The sequence below is a fragment of the Megalobrama amblycephala genome, linkage group LG4, assembly GCF_018812025.1.
Source record: "Megalobrama amblycephala isolate DHTTF-2021 linkage group LG4, ASM1881202v1, whole genome shotgun sequence".
NCBI lineage: Eukaryota > Metazoa > Chordata > Actinopteri > Cypriniformes > Xenocyprididae > Megalobrama > Megalobrama amblycephala.
In genome coordinates this window covers 23,355,395-23,371,689 of record NC_063047.1, presented here as the reverse complement: position 1 = coordinate 23,371,689, position 16,295 = coordinate 23,355,395, and the positions used below count along the sequence as shown (strand labels likewise).

The 16,295-nt window shown below is 39.2% G+C and overlaps 1 protein-coding gene across 1 annotated transcript; it reads left to right on the top strand.

Annotated features, from left to right (window-relative positions):
* The first annotated feature begins 1,743 nt into the window (after positions 1-1,743).
* Positions 1,744-14,038, top strand: LOC125267081 (myosin heavy chain, fast skeletal muscle-like). Its single transcript, XM_048188385.1, has 41 exons — positions 1,744-1,759; positions 1,994-2,033; positions 2,353-2,574; positions 2,662-2,805; positions 2,882-3,038; positions 3,166-3,193; positions 3,360-3,474; positions 3,614-3,706; positions 3,817-3,880; positions 3,974-4,072; positions 4,169-4,272; positions 4,355-4,493; positions 4,623-4,741; positions 4,848-4,997; positions 5,081-5,251; positions 5,343-5,643; positions 5,767-5,837; positions 5,996-6,083; positions 6,193-6,310; positions 6,384-6,507; positions 6,603-6,739; positions 6,833-7,088; positions 7,176-7,418; positions 7,532-7,708; positions 7,796-7,941; positions 8,054-8,144; positions 8,229-8,618; positions 8,708-8,834; positions 9,112-9,230; positions 10,446-10,642; positions 10,726-10,909; positions 11,017-11,182; positions 11,293-11,417; positions 11,521-11,829; positions 11,951-12,154; positions 12,240-12,365; positions 12,453-12,623; positions 12,784-12,888; positions 12,969-13,064; positions 13,146-13,277; positions 13,940-14,038. The coding sequence occupies exons 3-41, from the start codon at positions 2,368-2,370 to the stop codon at positions 13,958-13,960; spliced, it is 5,814 nt and encodes a 1,937-aa protein (XP_048044342.1). The 5' UTR covers positions 1,744-1,759; positions 1,994-2,033; positions 2,353-2,367; the 3' UTR covers positions 13,961-14,038.
* The last annotated feature ends 2,257 nt before the right edge of the window (positions 14,039-16,295 follow it).

Sequence of the window (16,295 nt, the reverse complement as noted above, 5' to 3'; positions counted from 1 at the left end):
GTTCATTACTGCAGTGATCAGTAACACTCAGACCATAATACCCGTCAAAATAAGAACCCCCTTTTTGTAAGACGGATAATGCAAACCTTTTATATAATTACACCCACAAAAATATGCACAAAACAAATTAAAAGATTAATCACAATAAAGTCTGTTACATTTTGTAAACGGGGTGTTTTTATCACACAAACAGCACTTCAGCTCAATTCAAACGTTGCACCCCTGGTGGAATAGTACGGACTCTGAGCTCCTTTCAGAGTCTGTTCCCGCCCCGGTTGTAAAGCAAAACATGATTGGTTGTAGAGAGAGTGTGCTGCGATTGGTCAGATTGGTTGAATTATTTGTGAATTTAATTAATTTTTGTGAAACTCCTAACATATATTTGTGGATCTCATTCTATACATTTGTACATACGATTATTTTTTGTGAATATCTTACATTTATCACAATATATTTATTTGGAGATTAGCTACAAATCTACCCCCATAGTGCTCGTTCATGCGTTTTGGAGGTGTGGCTTTGGAGAGCGCTCTGAAGGGAGGGTGGGATCTTGCATATCCGAAATTGCATACCCTACCCACAATAAAAATAATTTACCACTTTTAGATTTTGTAGGCATTAAATGCAATCAGTATAATATTGTACATGCAAACACTCTTCATTATGAATTAAATCTATATGATTAATAGTGTCAAAAACAAGCATACAGTTATACCTGTGCAAATGACTGAGTAGCTAGCTATGTAGCTTGAAGATTATTTTTTGTATATGAGTCAGACCAGGAAAGCTGATCCATGAATGCTCTTATCAATGGAATGCAAACCATCCGAACAAAGCAATAAAATATACATATAAAAATATACAAAAATAGAAAGTGTGCCCCTCAAAGTCAGCATGTGAATATTAGATCTAAGAAACAAATGTTTAAATAAATAAATAACCATTTAGTACAGCAAATATATTACATCTACCAGAATTGGTATTGCATAATATTGCAAATTATTTCATATAATAATGTGTAAAATTAATAGCTAGTAAAATTAATAGTGATTTAATAACCTTGTATTTCTTTCATTCCATATGCTAATATATAATTTATTTAACTGTTTAGCTCTTGAAATAGTTGAAAAATGATGTGTAGCCATTAATAATCCTTGAATAATAAAATAAAAAGTATTTTACATAAGGAACTTTACACATAGACCAGTGTCGATGAAGCAACACATAACTATAATACATGACAAGAAATTTATGATCCAGCAAGCCTAAAAAAAGACTCGACATGTTACCTCTGTTTTATGTGCCATATGTGCCAGACATGTTCTATTAAAAAAAAAAAAGAAAAGAAAGAAAAATGATTTTTAAGCATTCAGTGCACAATTTCTAAATCCAATATGTATGTATTGCATCATAAATTGTTTTACTTGAAGTTAAAAACTTGTAAACTTGTACACTTGTACACAACAACTGTTGGTAAATATTCTGCTAGAGGTTAGTGATGTTTTTTTCTTTAAAGAATTCTAAAATCAAATTAGCAACATACCTTAAAGAGGTAATTATTTATTTACACCTTTGCTGTTTCCATTTTGGCAAGCACCAAATGGTTTATCTGATCGATTCCTTAACTTACACTGACTCAAATAGCCATATTTGGTGTTAGCCATATTTAACTTTTGCATTGCTGGCAAAGCAAATGCAGTATAAAAACCAGGGGCAGGAGGGGAGACCTTTGCATTCAGAAGACCAGCCAAAGCTTGTGGTGAGGGCATTCATTTCTTTGCAGGGAGTACGCAGTGATTAGATTAGTTTAATACAGAGAACCATAGCATGACTTTCTACAGAATATTACTGTAGAAATTTTACATAGAAAACATATTTCAAATTTAAATATCCTTGCAATGCAATTCATGTTCATCTTTAAGACATATGGTGCTAAAAGTTTATAATAAATCTTTATTCACAATTAATTATTTTCAATTTCTTCATATTACAGGGTGCAGGGAATTCATCAGTACTTGTGGGAGATTGGAAAGGTGAATGATGTTAATGTCTGTAAATACAACAAGACTATATCTGTATAGAATAACATTCAAAAATAGTTCAAAGTTCAGAAATCATTGCAGTCATATGTTACATTAAAAAAATGTGTTTTTTGTAAAAATCAACCTTTTAGCCATTGAAATTAACATTTAAAATTAAATTTTAGTTGCTTTCCCCCCAACAACCCACCCACGCACCCCCCTCCAAAAAAAAAGAAAAGAAAAAAATTTGTTGATATTGTTTTTGGATATACTGTCTGTAGGTAATCGTAATTATAGGAGTAATTTATTTCTACTGATCTCTAAATTCCAGAAGTGAGCCGCCACCATGAGTACGGACGCGGAGATGGCCATTTATGGCAAGGCTGCCATTTACCTTCGTAAGCCTGAGAAGGAGAGAATCGAGGCTCAGAGCAAACCATTTGATGCCAAGACTGCCTGCTATGTGGCTGATGCCAAAGAGTTGTACCTCAAGGCAACAATCAAGAGCAAAGATGGTGCCAAAGTCACAGTTGAATTGCTTGACACTAAGGAGGTGAGTTTTAATTTCCATTTAATGTAGATGCTCATTAAATTAATTATTACAATGTTTTCTTTTATATCTAATTTATCAAATTTCTAGGAGAGAGTTGCTAAGGAGGAAGATGTCCACCCAATGAATCCTCCCAAGTTTGACAAGATTGAGGACATGGCCATGATGACCCATCTCAATGAAGCCTCTGTGCTGTATAACCTCAAAGAGCGTTATGCTGCATGGATGATCTACGTAGGTTCTGAAACAACATAAAAATGCATTTAATTTAATATTGTCTGTTGTAGCAATCTGACCATTGCTCTTTCAGACCTACTCTGGACTCTTCTGTGCAACTGTGAACCCCTACAAGTGGCTCCCAGTGTATGATGCAGAAGTGGTGTCTGCTTATAGAGGCAAAAAGCGTATGGAGGCCCCACCCCACATCTTCTCTGTCTCTGACAACGCCTATCAGTTCATGCTGACTGGTAAGACATTATGGAATTGAATTCTATAGAATTCATGAAGGTGAATTAGATGATGCTGTTAATATAATATAATATAATATAATAATATATAATATTTACTGGATATTTTACAAATTACAATCAACAGATAGAGAAAACCAGTCTGTCTTGATTACGTAAGTATTTTCATTTAATCTCAGACCATGACAAAAATTGAAAGTATAATATAGCGAATCTATATGGAGATGTTTACAAAATAAAGTTTAAGAATGAACTTCTAAACTTACTTTGAAAAGTCTACATTTCTTTTAATCTCATGTTTTCTAATCTCTCATAAACCAGTGGAGAATCTGGTGCTGGAAAGACTGTGAACACCAAACGTGTCATCCAGTACTTTGCCACAGTTGCAGTGTCAGGTGGTGGTGACAAGAAGAAAGAGAGCTCCAGCAAGATGAAGGTAAGATGTCATATATATTATTTTGAAATATGATGTACACTTTTCTCACAAACGATATGATATGTGAATTTGTGAAATGCCTGCAAACAGTGTTTAGACATGAAATATACAATTACTGAAAACCCTTCAAACATCACAGGGCTCTCTTGAGGACCAGATCATTGCTGCCAACCCTCTGCTTGAGGCTTATGGTAATGCCAAGACTGTGAGAAATGACAACTCCTCTCGTTTTGTAAGTTAACCACTTTTTATTTACAGTAAATTTGGTCAGTTGTGTTTGATTTTTCTATACAGAGTTTTCTATAAAGAGATTTATGTATGATGCTATTTTGTTTTAAACAGGGTAAATTCATCAGAATTCACTTCGGCACATCTGGAAAACTGGCTAGTGCTGACATTGAGACATGTAGGTGGACACGATTTCATTGATCCATCCTGCACATTTGTCTTTGTCTGTCACTCTTCAGACGATTGTGACTCAAGTACATTCTCTCAACAGATCTGCTGGAGAAGTCTAGAGTGACATTCCAGCTTCCAGATGAGAGAGGCTACCACATCTTCTACCAGATGATGACCAACCATAAGCCTGAGCTGATTGGTAAGTGCACATATTTCATTTAATGCTAAAGGCTGGATAATATTGTATGATACTCTTTCAAAAAAAAAAACAAAAAAAAATCTGTGAATTTTACAGAAATGACGCTCATCACCACCAACCCCTATGACTTCCCCATGTGCAGTCAGGGTCAGATCACAGTGGCCAGCATTGATGATAAAGAGGAGCTGGATGCTACTGATGTGAGTCATTGCTGTTTGAATGCTGACATATTCTATATAAATATGGCACATCCTATGACTCATTCTTTTCTGTAATTTTCAGACTGCTATTGACATTCTGGGCTTTAGTGGTGAGGAGAAAATGGGCATCTACAAGTTCACTGGAGCTGTGCTTCATCATGGTAACATGAAGTTCAAGCAGAAGCAGCGTGAGGAGCAGGCTGAGCCTGACGGCACAGAGGGTGAGACTAAATAGTACTACATTGTGTCATGACATGCTGTGCCACCTGAGAGATCTCTTATTTCTATTTTCACAAAGAAAATAGTGATTGTAGTAAGCCAAGAAAATGGATGGACTTTTTTATTTGCAGAGGCTGACAAAGTTGCCTACCTTCTGGGTTTGAACTCTGCTGATATGCTGAAGGCTTTGTGCTACCCCAGAGTCAAGGTCGGAAATGAGTTTGTGACCAAAGGCCAGACCGTTCCACAGGTATGTAGTATTTCTTCAATCTAAAACTTCAGTAGTGAATCTGACTAATTATTGCAAAAGCAAAAAAAGCTGAAGTTTTTAATAAAATATCCACTCTATTCTACAGGTGTACAACTCTGTGAGTGCCTTGGCCAAATCTATCTATGAGAGGATGTTCTTGTGGATGGTCATTCGAATCAACCAGATGTTGGACACAAAACAACAAAGAAACTTCTTCATTGGTGTGCTGGATATTGCTGGCTTTGAGATCTTTGATGTAAGAATGATTCTTTATCTATTTTTATGGCAAACTGAATCATATTCAGAAGTCAGTAAATGTTTCTGTTATTTTTCCTCCAGTTCAACAGCATGGAGCAGCTGTGCATCAACTTCACCAATGAGAAACTGCAACAGTTTTTCAACCACCACATGTTTGTGCTGGAACAAGAGGAGTACAAGAAGGAGGGCATTATTTGGGAGTTCATTGACTTCGGCATGGACTTGGCTGCTTGCATTGAGCTCATTGAGAAGGTTTTTAATGGTTTATGAATTTATTTATTTTCAATATCTATTCTCAAAATCTTACAATTTTTGGTAATAAACAACATTCTTTTATAAACAGCCCATGGGTATCTTCTCCATCCTTGAAGAGGAGTGCATGTTCCCCAAGGCTTCAGACACTTCCTTCAAGAACAAGCTGTATGATCAGCATCTTGGCAAGTGCAATGCTTTCCAGAAACCAAAGCCTGCCAAAGGCAAGGCTGAAGCTCACTTCTCCCTGGTTCACTATGCTGGAACTGTGGACTACAACATTGCTGGCTGGTTGGACAAGAACAAGGATCCACTGAATGAGTCTGTTGTGCAGCTGTACCAGAAGTCTTCTGTCAAACTGCTGGCTACTCTCTACCCACCTGTTGTTGAGGGTAAAACAAAAACTGAAGTGTTAACATGATTATGTACATCATTTTAACCAAAATCTGATTCAGTTTTGCACTCTTTTCTTGTTATTACATTATATGCGTTATTTTATCTTTTTATCTGAATAGAGAGTGGTGGCGGCAAGAAGGGAGGCAAGAAGAAGGGTGGCTCCATGCAGACTGTGTCTTCTCAGTTTAGAGTATGTCTTTGTTAGACACCAAATATGAATAATGTTGCAATTGAAAGGACTTAAGCAGTGACTGTACATGAGCTTGCTTGACTCTATGTCAGAAAAATAATACATCAACAACTGAAAGAATGTAACTAAGAAAGGTGAACCTTTTCATGATAAAACAGGAGAACTTGGGCAAGCTCATGACCAACTTGAGGAGCACTCACCCTCACTTTGTGCGCTGTCTGATTCCCAATGAGTCCAAGACTCCAGGTAATGTTATAATGGGCTCACTGATATTCTCATATTAATACATTATTTAATGTATATAATAATGAAAATGTTAATTTACCAAGCTCATGATGTAAACTGATCATTATAGGTCTCATGGAGAACTTCCTGGTTATCCACCAGCTGAGATGTAACGGTGTACTGGAGGGTATCAGAATCTGCAGAAAGGGCTTCCCCAGCAGAATCCTCTATGGTGACTTCAAGCAGAGGTAAATGGGACCACATTGATGCTCTTTATTAGAAGATATGAAACATTTTGTCAAATCTTCCAATCCTCCACAGATACAAGGTACTGAATGCCAGTGTTATCCCAGAGGGACAGTTTATTGATAACAAGAAGGCCTGTGAGAAACTCCTGGGATCCATCGACATTGATCATGACCAGTACAGATTTGGACACACAAAGGTTCACATTCAGCTTTACAAATTTCAAAGATTCAGCATGATCATTCTATACAGGTAAATCAATATTGTTTTATTAACTGTTTTTCATTAATTCAGGTGTTCTTCAAAGCTGGTCTTCTGGGTACTCTTGAGGAGATGCGTGATGAGAAACTGGCTGCTCTGGTCACAATGACTCAGGCTCTCTGCCGTGGATACCTGATGAGGAGGGAGTTTGTGAAGATGATGGAAAGGAGGTGAGTATTGTCATGAATAAAGGTTACATCAACAATAACTAAGCAAATGGTAAATAATGATGTTTATGGCATTTAATGATGAATTATTCCCAGGGAGTCCATTTACACCATCCAATACAACGTCCGTTCATTCATGAATGTCAAACACTGGCCATGGATGAAGGTTTATTACAAGATTAAGCCTCTGCTGAAGAGTGCTGAGACTGAGAAGGAGCTGGCAACCATGAAAGAGGACTTTGCAAAATGCAAAGAAGATCTTGCCAAGTCTGAAGCCAAAAAGAAGGAGCTTGAAGAGAAGATGGTAGCACTGCTGCAAGAGAAAAATGATCTGCAGCTGCAAGTAGCATCTGTGGGTATTTTTACTTGAATTAACTGAAGTTTGGCTGCATATGGGCAATGTGGTTTCCAATGAAATAGCAATCTATTTTCTAAACAGGAATCTGAGAACCTCTCAGATGCTGAGGAGAGGTGTGAGGGTCTGATCAAGAGCAAAATCCAGCTTGAAGCTAAACTCAAAGAGACAACTGAGAGGCTGGAGGATGAGGAAGAAATCAATGCTGAACTGACAGCCAAGAAGAGGAAACTGGAGGATGAGTGCTCTGAGCTGAAGAAAGACATTGATGACCTGGAGCTCACCTTGGCTAAAGTGGAGAAAGAGAAACATGCCACTGAGAATAAGGTTAGAGATTAAGTTGGTTTAATATTAAACTTAATCTCTGTCTTATATGATTATATTAAGTGATGATATGAATAGTTAAAAATAAGCTAACTTGAAACAAAAAAATCACACAGGTCAAGAACTTGACTGAGGAAATGGCAGCTCAGGATGAGAGTATTGCCAAGCTTACGAAGGAGAAGAAAGCCCTCCAAGAGGCACATCAGCAGACACTGGATGATCTCCAGGCTGAGGAGGACAAAGTCAACACCCTGACCAAATCCAAGACAAAACTTGAGCAGCAAGTTGATGATGTGAGTTGATTATGTAAACATGTTATTAATTCATCAAATTAACTGCGATTTTGCTGTGAACATATTTTATAAATCATTGTCCTGTAGCTTGAGGGTTCCCTTGAACAAGAGAAGAAGCTCCGCATGGACCTGGAAAGAGCCAAGAGAAAGCTTGAAGGAGACCTGAAATTAGCCCAAGAGTCCATCATGGACCTGGAGAATGACAAGCAGCAATCTGAGGAGAAAATAAAAAAGTAATTAAAACATGAAATCTTTGAAAACGTTGGAAACTTTTATTGATGTGTTATTTATTTATTTATTTATTTATTTATTTTTTACAAACTACTTATTGTTGAACACCCACAGGAAAGACTTTGAAACAAGCCAGCTGCTCAGCAAGATAGAAGATGAACAATCTCTGGGTGCTCAACTCCAAAAGAAGATCAAGGAGCTTCAGGTATTTTGAATTTTTTTCAAACATTACAATCATTATAATCAAATACAGATCACTAACAATGTAATGAACTACTTTCCACCACAGGCTCGCATTGAGGAACTGGAGGAAGAGATTGAGGCTGAGCGTGCTGCTCGTGCCAAGGTTGAGAAACAGAGAGCTGATCTCTCCAGGGAACTTGAGGAGATCAGTGAGAGGCTTGAGGAGGCTGGAGGAGCCACTGCTGCTCAGATCGAGATGAATAAGAAGCGTGAAGCTGAATTCCAGAAGCTGCGTCGTGATCTTGAAGAGTCCACCCTCCAGCATGAAGCTACAGCTGCTGCCCTACGCAAGAAGCAGGCAGACAGTGTGGCCGAGCTGGGAGAGCAAATCGACAACTTGCAGCGTGTCAAGCAGAAGCTTGAGAAGGAGAAGAGTGAATACAAAATGGAGATTGATGATCTTTCCAGCAACATGGAAGCTGTTGCCAAAGCAAAGGTTGAGAATTGTTTCAAAAATTGTTCAAAAAGGAAATATAATAAATGTGGTTAAGATTCTTAAGAATCCAATGATATTTGTGTTTACAGGCTAATCTTGAGAAGATGTGCCGCACACTTGAGGACCAACTTAGTGAAATTAAGTCCAAGAATGATGAGAACCTTCGCCAGATGAATGACCTCGGCGCTCAAAGAGCAAGACTTCAAACTGAAAATGGTAAATAATGGCAAAATATCTCAAAAATATCAAACAAAATAATACAGCATTTTATTTCCTCCACTAACAAATGCAGATATATAATTATGAGTAAATAATCATCCATGTCACATATTCACATGATCCTTTGACCACATTCTCAATGCTCATTTATTATGTATTCATAAAATGTGTGATGATGTAAACTATTTCTCCAGCTGAATTTGTAGAAAATGCTTTTCTCATATTATTAAATGGTTTATTTTGAACTGAACTGACATGGTGAAAATTTGAACAGGTGAGTTTGGCCGTCAGCTGGAGGAGAAGGAAGCTCTAGTTTCTCAGCTCACCAGAGGCAAACAAGCTTTCACTCAGCAAATTGAGGAGCTTAAGAGGCAGATTGAAGAGGAGATTAAGGTAATATAGCATAATTAAAAAATACACATAATTGCATACCTGCCAGCATTTTGCAAAGCGGGTATGCATTTTGACCTCAAAGTACGCTGGTACGATTTGCCTCTCTGTACTATAAAAAAAACATGGCTTTGTGCACACGTAGTACTCAAATCCAGCAAAAGAAAGAGTTCGACGAATCATAGTGCTGGGTTCATTTCCCCAAATAGCAAGAGGGGATGACTGACAAATGCGAAACACCTATCATTAACCCTCCTATTACCTTCAAATCTAGCAACATTTTTTTCCCCACTGGGGACAATTTGACCCCAGTAATTAAAAACCTCCAGAATATGATTTTATTTACAAAGGTTCATGTGTCAGGTACTTTATGTTTCCTCATTGACTACTCAAATAGCTCTTTAAATAAAACAACAACACCACCGCAGCAAACTTTTAACAAGCAGTTCATCTAATGAGGGTTTCTGAGACAACAACCCACTGCAGAGAACCGGCAACTGCCATGGCTTTACCCTATATCATTCAAGTGGGGAGCAGGACCATAATAAAATAAAAAAAATACATTTTTGAAAGGTAATGTACTTCCTTGTGGTTGGGAGACAACAGGAGAGTCAACACTAAGAATCTCATTCTCATCTGAGCAGGATGTGTCAAAATTAGGGTTCTTCTCTGGCCTTTGTATAACCTGTATTCAGCAAATGTTTGTCTTGTTTATAATGTGCAATGATCAAATTAAAAGACAGCACGTTACAAATAGAAACCATTTTTTTCCTGTGGGATTTAGTATCATATTTGGATATTGGAATAATAAATTAAGTATTTTAAATGAATCACATGTAAACTCAATGTTTTTACTGTTTTCTTAGGGTTTCTTAATTTTAGACTAGTTTTCATTAGCCTACAATACCTGTATAAATGACTCGACTGTCAGGTTAGTCATAGTATGTAAATTTAAATTATTGAATGCCATTCACTTGTGGTTGTCAGTTTGTATAAGCACACATTATGCAATGCAATATTAATCATGAATTTAAAAAATGCTTTTGAGCAGGTGTAGTGAAATTTTTGAATTGGGTCAAAATAAAAAAAAACTTTAACAGTCAAAATTGTCCTGTCCCGTCCCACTGATACTCAAAAATGTTTTCCAAGGTTGGCAGGTCTGTAATTGTCAAATAATGTAAAGTAAACAAGCTAATATTATGTGACTTTGTCTCCTAGGCTAAGAACGCACTGGCCCATGCTGTACAATCAGCCCGTCATGACTGTGACCTGCTCCGTGAGCAGTTTGAGGAAGAGCAGGAGGCAAAGGCTGAGCTGCAGCGGGGAATGTCAAAGGCCAACAGCGAGGTTGCTCAGTGGAGAACCAAATATGAAACTGATGCCATCCAACGCACTGAGGAGCTCGAAGAGTCCAAGTATGTATATTATTGCATAATATTCTCAATTCTCACAGCTATTTTATAGATTAGAATTCAAAATAATGTGTATTACTTAACAGAAAAAAGCTTGCTCAGCGTCTGCAAGAGGCAGAGGAACAAGTTGAGGCAGTGAACTCCAAATGTGCATCTCTGGAGAAGACCAAACAGAGACTCCAGTCTGAGGTGGAGGACCTCATGATTGATGTGGAGAGAGCCAATGGTTTGGCTGCTAACCTTGACAAGAAGCAGAGGAACTTTGACAAGGTAAACAATTTGACTCATTATATGACATTCTCTTTGTAATGTATAGCTAGAATGGGCTTTGTTAAACATGTTATAAACAAATCGTTCCTGAAATATCTCCACCAAAGGTCCTGGCAGAATGGAAGCAGAAATATGAGGAAGGTCAGGCAGAGCTGGAAGGTGCCCAGAAAGAGGCTCGTTCACTCAGCACTGAGCTGTTCAAGATGAAGAACTCCTATGAAGAAAGTCTGGATCAGCTGGAGACCATCAAGAGAGAGAACAAGAATCTTCAGCGTAAGAAAGAAACCATTATAATTAGAACAGTTTTTTTTTTTCTAATTTGAGAATTAAAAAGTAAAAACGCATATGATTATGATTACAGATTATATTGTTACTTTCTATAGAGGAGATTTCAGATCTGACAGAACAGTTAGGTGAGACTGGTAAGAGCATCCATGAGCTGGAAAAGGCCAAGAAGGCAGTGGAGACTGAGAAGGCAGAGATTCAGACCGCCCTGGAGGAGGCTGAAGTGAGTATCTGGAGATCAATATGGAATTCTTGCTAGAACCATTATACTATGTTGTTAATGCATATTTCCATTATGATATTAAAAGTTGTTTTATTTTTCATAGGGCACCCTGGAGCATGAGGAGTCCAAGATTCTTCGTGTCCAGCTTGAGCTAAACCAGGTCAAGGGAGAGATTGACAGGAAGCTTGCAGAGAAGGATGAGGAGATGGAGCAGATCAAGAGGAATAGCCAGAGAGTCATTGAATCCATGCAGGGCACTCTGGACTCTGAAGTTAGGAGCAGGAATGATGCTCTGAGAATCAAGAAGAAGATGGAGGGAGACCTTAATGAGATGGAGATTCAGCTGAGCCATTCCAATCGCCAGGCTGCTGAGGCCCAGAAACAGCTCAGGAACGTTCAGGGACAACTCAAGGTATGTGACTTCTATTCGGCTTTGGGGTGCATTAGTATGTTTGTATAATCTAACTTTTGTTAGGTTAAGGTCACCAGAAAGCACACTGAAAGCTTATTCTAAAGTTATTGTTTATGTGCAGGATGCCCAACTGCACCTTGATGATGCTGTGAGAGGACAGGAAGACATGAAGGAGCAGGTGGCCATGGTGGAGCGCAGAAACGCTCTGATGCAATCTGAGATTGAGGAGCTGAGAGCTGCTCTAGAGCAGACAGAGAGAAGCCGCAAAGTGGCTGAACAAGAGCTGGTGGATGCCAGTGAGCGTGTTGGGCTGCTGCACTCTCAGGTAAGGGCACTTTGTTTTTATAATGAAATTAAAGAAACTGAGAGCATCTTTCAGAATGTTCAAAATGTTGCTTTCCATTTTGTAGAACACAAGTCTCCTGAACACCAAGAAGAAGCTTGAGGCTGACCTTGTTCAGATCCAGAGTGAAGTTGATGACACTGTACAGGAAGCCAGAAATGCAGAGGAGAAGGCCAAGAAGGCCATCACTGATGTGAGAAACAGTAGCTGACACATGTTTCAAAAGACGCTTGAGTACTTGAAAAATGTGATCCAATCAAATTCTGTGTTCATGCAAAAGGCTGCAATGATGGCAGAAGAGCTGAAGAAGGAGCAAGACACCAGTGCTCACCTTGAGAGGATGAAGAAGAATCTGGAGGTCACAGTGAAGGATCTGCAGCACCGTCTGGATGAAGCTGAGAATCTGGCCATGAAGGGAGGAAAGAAGCAACTCCAGAAACTGGAGTCTAGAGTAAGACTGCCTTTATTCTGATGCTCGCCTTTATTTTGATGTTCATAGTCTTGATGTGGACAGTGTGAAGTGACTAAACATCCCTAAACATTTTAGTGGAGTGTAGTTTAGTTTAATAATATGTAGTTATTAGTTTAATAATATCTCCCACTTAATGTAGGTCCGTGAGCTTGAGGCTGAAGTTGACGCAGAGCAGAGACGTGGAGCTGATGCTGTTAAAGGTGTCCGCAAATATGAGAGGAGAGTCAAGGAGCTCACCTACCAGGTACAAAAAAAATGTGTAGTAAAATTCTGGTCCCATTAATCTGATTATTTTCTAGTCTGATCCATGTTCATTATCTGCAGACTGAGGAGGATAAGAAGAACCTCAACAGACTGCAGGATCTGGTTGACAAGCTTCAGCTGAAGGTCAAGGCTTACAAGAGACAGGCTGAAGAAGCTGTGAGTACCTCATTTGAGAACTATAAACACCTTGTGAACAATTACATTAAGTTCCTGGTATAATCGTATGTGACTTTGCAGGAGGAACAAGCAAACACTCACCTGTCCAAGTTGAGGAAGGTGCAGCATGAGCTGGAAGAGGCTGAGGAGCGTGCTGACATTGCTGAGTCTCAAGTCAACAAGCTCAGAGCCAAGAGTCGTGATGCTGGAAAGGTCATTTTTCTCAAATGAATTTTCACACATACTCAAACTTTAAAGGTTTTATTTTACCATTAATTGCTCCATATTACACTGCCCTCCAAAAGTTTGGAAACACCATAGAAAAGTGGGGTTTTGGACAATATTGGCATGAATCCTTTTTAATTTGATAATTTTGCACTGATAAGGGACAACACAAACTACAAAAACATATTTCATTACATAAACAGTTTATACATAGAAAAAAATTAAATTTTCGATTCATCAAAATATCCACCATTAGCAGCTATCTGACCTAAACTGGGTTCTGATTGGTTCATTGTATTCTAAACTTAATTGGCAATCAATTGTTGAAGCTATTAAGGTGTGCTGACCCAAAAATCTTTTACAAAACTGGGCCGAGTTTAAACCAGTAACCAGGCATCACATAGCTGGCAAAGGGGCATGTCTGACTTTGACATGTATATATTGCCATTATTATGTAATCAAAATGAAAATTATTATTGCTGGTCTTCAATGATAATGTCAAGTTACTTTAATGTATTTACACCAAAAAATGATAAGGATTTATGCTGATATCGTCCAAAATGGCAAACTTTGCCAGGGGTGTTTCCAAACTTTTGGAGGGCAGTGTATATTTATACAGATTTTTTACTTGTGTACTTTTTTTTTTTCAGAGCAAAGAGGCAGCTGAGTGAAAATCTTCACATTCACTGTCACCAATTCCCATTTGTTTCTTAAAATGTGCAATTGCTCAATAAAACATATTAATAAAATTTTTGGTACCCTTGATAAATGTGAAAAAAAAAAAAAAAAAACTATGAAAATAAATGTACATCATTAAAAGAATTCATGAAATTTACTCCTACTTTTAAACAAGTATAAAAGCAAGTCATCAAATTTCTTAAAGCCAAGAATCACTCTTACTCTCCCAGTTATTTAAGACAGCTTGAGAGGTGGTTAGGAATTGTGATGGCACCGAGGAGACAGAGACGTGCACACATCTTTCAGGGGAGCAAGAATGTTTTTGAAATGTTTGACAATGAGCAGTTAATCAAATTGTATCGTTTGGACAGAGCAGGCATCGTCTTTGTCAGCACTGGTTAATGTTGGACTGAACTGTTTGATTCAGCAAGCAGTAGCGCTTCTTCCTCCCGCCAGTTCAGTTTTCTTTTGGAATCCATGGTGGCTGATTTTCTGAGAATATTCTTAAATAAGAAAATCAGTGATTGGTCCATGCCTGTGTCGTCATCCAAAATCCCGTTTGTGGCACAGCAAAGTGTCGAGAATCATTTCTAAGACTGACACTTAAGATTTGGTCCTACACTTCACTTAAATTATGACTGAGATGCTTGATAACGTCTAAGTTACATAGGTAACCCTCGTTCCTTGAAATAGGGAACGCAGACGTACGTCGGACAGACCGACGAATAGGAATCTTGCTAGAGAGGCCAATCTGCTTCAAGTGTAACTAAAACGAGCCAATGCACATTGGCATGGAATCATATGCAGCAGCTGTTCGCCTCGAAGCAGGTATTTAATGAGCAGCAGGTTTTCGCTGAGGAGCCGAACAGATTAGGTGGCAGCATCAGCAGGGTACAGTGACTGTGGCAACGGGACGTACGTCTCCGTTCCCTCCTTCAGGGAGTAGGAATCCCTACCAAAGCGCCACAGGAGCTGCCCCCTTCCAGCGCTCTGTTGCAAGCCTCCTGAACCCCTTGCCTAAGGATGGAGGGACAGGCCTAACACAGAGAGTGTCGATCACTGCTGTTCCCCAAAAACCCATTCAGTGAGACTATTGGATAACACTGGGAAAGCGTACCCTTTCGCTGGGAAAGGAACACTATGGAAACCACATTCTTTCCCGAAGGAGAGTTATGTGGAGAAGTACATATGGACTAACCCCATAGGGCTGTACTACATATGGAAGTACTGAGGTAACTCCAACCTGATAAGAGGTGGGTTCTCCCAGAGGGAAAGACACAGGCTTTGTTTAGGAGCGACCGTGGAACTACACATACGGGATCCCTGTAGGGTCACACATATGGTACCCAGCCTAAATCTGGTTCTCAGGGATACAACGGAGTATAAGACTGGCGCCAGACACTCCGCCATGTCCGGCTGCCAAAGGATAATCGGAGGAACAGGGTCTGCCTTGTAGGAAATCTCTGGAGTAATAAGCGCATGTAAGCGCAGCAAGCCGACACTAAGCCGAGGCCTCTCCATGCCTCTGACCTGAGGTGAGAACACGGGAGGAGACCGGCTTGACACGGAGGCTATAGAATCTAGCGAACGTGTTATGTGTTGCCCAGCCTTCAGCTCTTCAAATGTCTGTCAGCAAGGCACCACGAGCCAGCGCCCAAGAGGATGCAACACCTCTCGTAGAGTAAGCATGCAACCTGAGCGGTCAGGGCGTGTCTTGTGCTTGGTAAGACAAGGGGCCAGTGGGCCATCCTCTGCTTGGAGACAGCCTCTCCCTTCTGCTGGCCTCCATAACAGACAAAGTGCTGGGCCCATATGTATAAAACTAATAAGAAGTCTTAAGTTTTGGCTTAAGTGTCAAAAAATTCTTATTAAAGAGTAGGACTTTTCTAAGAGTAGGAGACTTTTATAAAGAAGCTAAAAGCAACTTTTAGTAAAGTATAAGACTGATTCTTAAGTGCTGACTTAAGTATTGTGAACTAAGGACTACAATGATGTCAACTCAAAATGGCCACCCTCAACCTCTGAATCAGCCAACAGCGAGCCTGCAAGGGTGAAGTCACAGCAGCACAACACCAATAATTGTTATTAAAAGTAATATCGGTCCTCGGCCGTTAAGCCAGTGCTGAAGCGGTCTCATATGAAGCAAACCGAGCGTGTTTATTGCAGTTGCAGCTGCTATATGCCCCAGGAGCCTCTGAAAGAATTTCAGTGGGGCCGCTGTCCTGCCTTTGAACGTATTCAAGCAGTTCAACACCAACTGACCACGTTCCTCTGTGAGGCATGCTGTCTGTTCGATCGAATCCAACTCCATACTGAGAAAAGAGATCC

What these genes read in the sequence shown, in the direction of transcription:
- LOC125267081 (XM_048188385.1), top strand. Translation starts at nt 2,368, where the DNA reads ATGAGTACGGACGCGGAGATGGCCATTTATGGCAAGGCTGCCATTTAC. An exon ending in AGGAGCTGGATGCTACTGAT is followed by an intron (nt 4,273 to 4,354) that starts GTGAGTCATTGC and finishes TGTAATTTTCAG; the next exon opens with ACTGCTATTGACATTCTGGG. An exon ending in TTGGGCTGCTGCACTCTCAG is followed by an intron (nt 12,155 to 12,239) that starts GTAAGGGCACTT and finishes TCCATTTTGTAG; the next exon opens with AACACAAGTCTCCTGAACAC.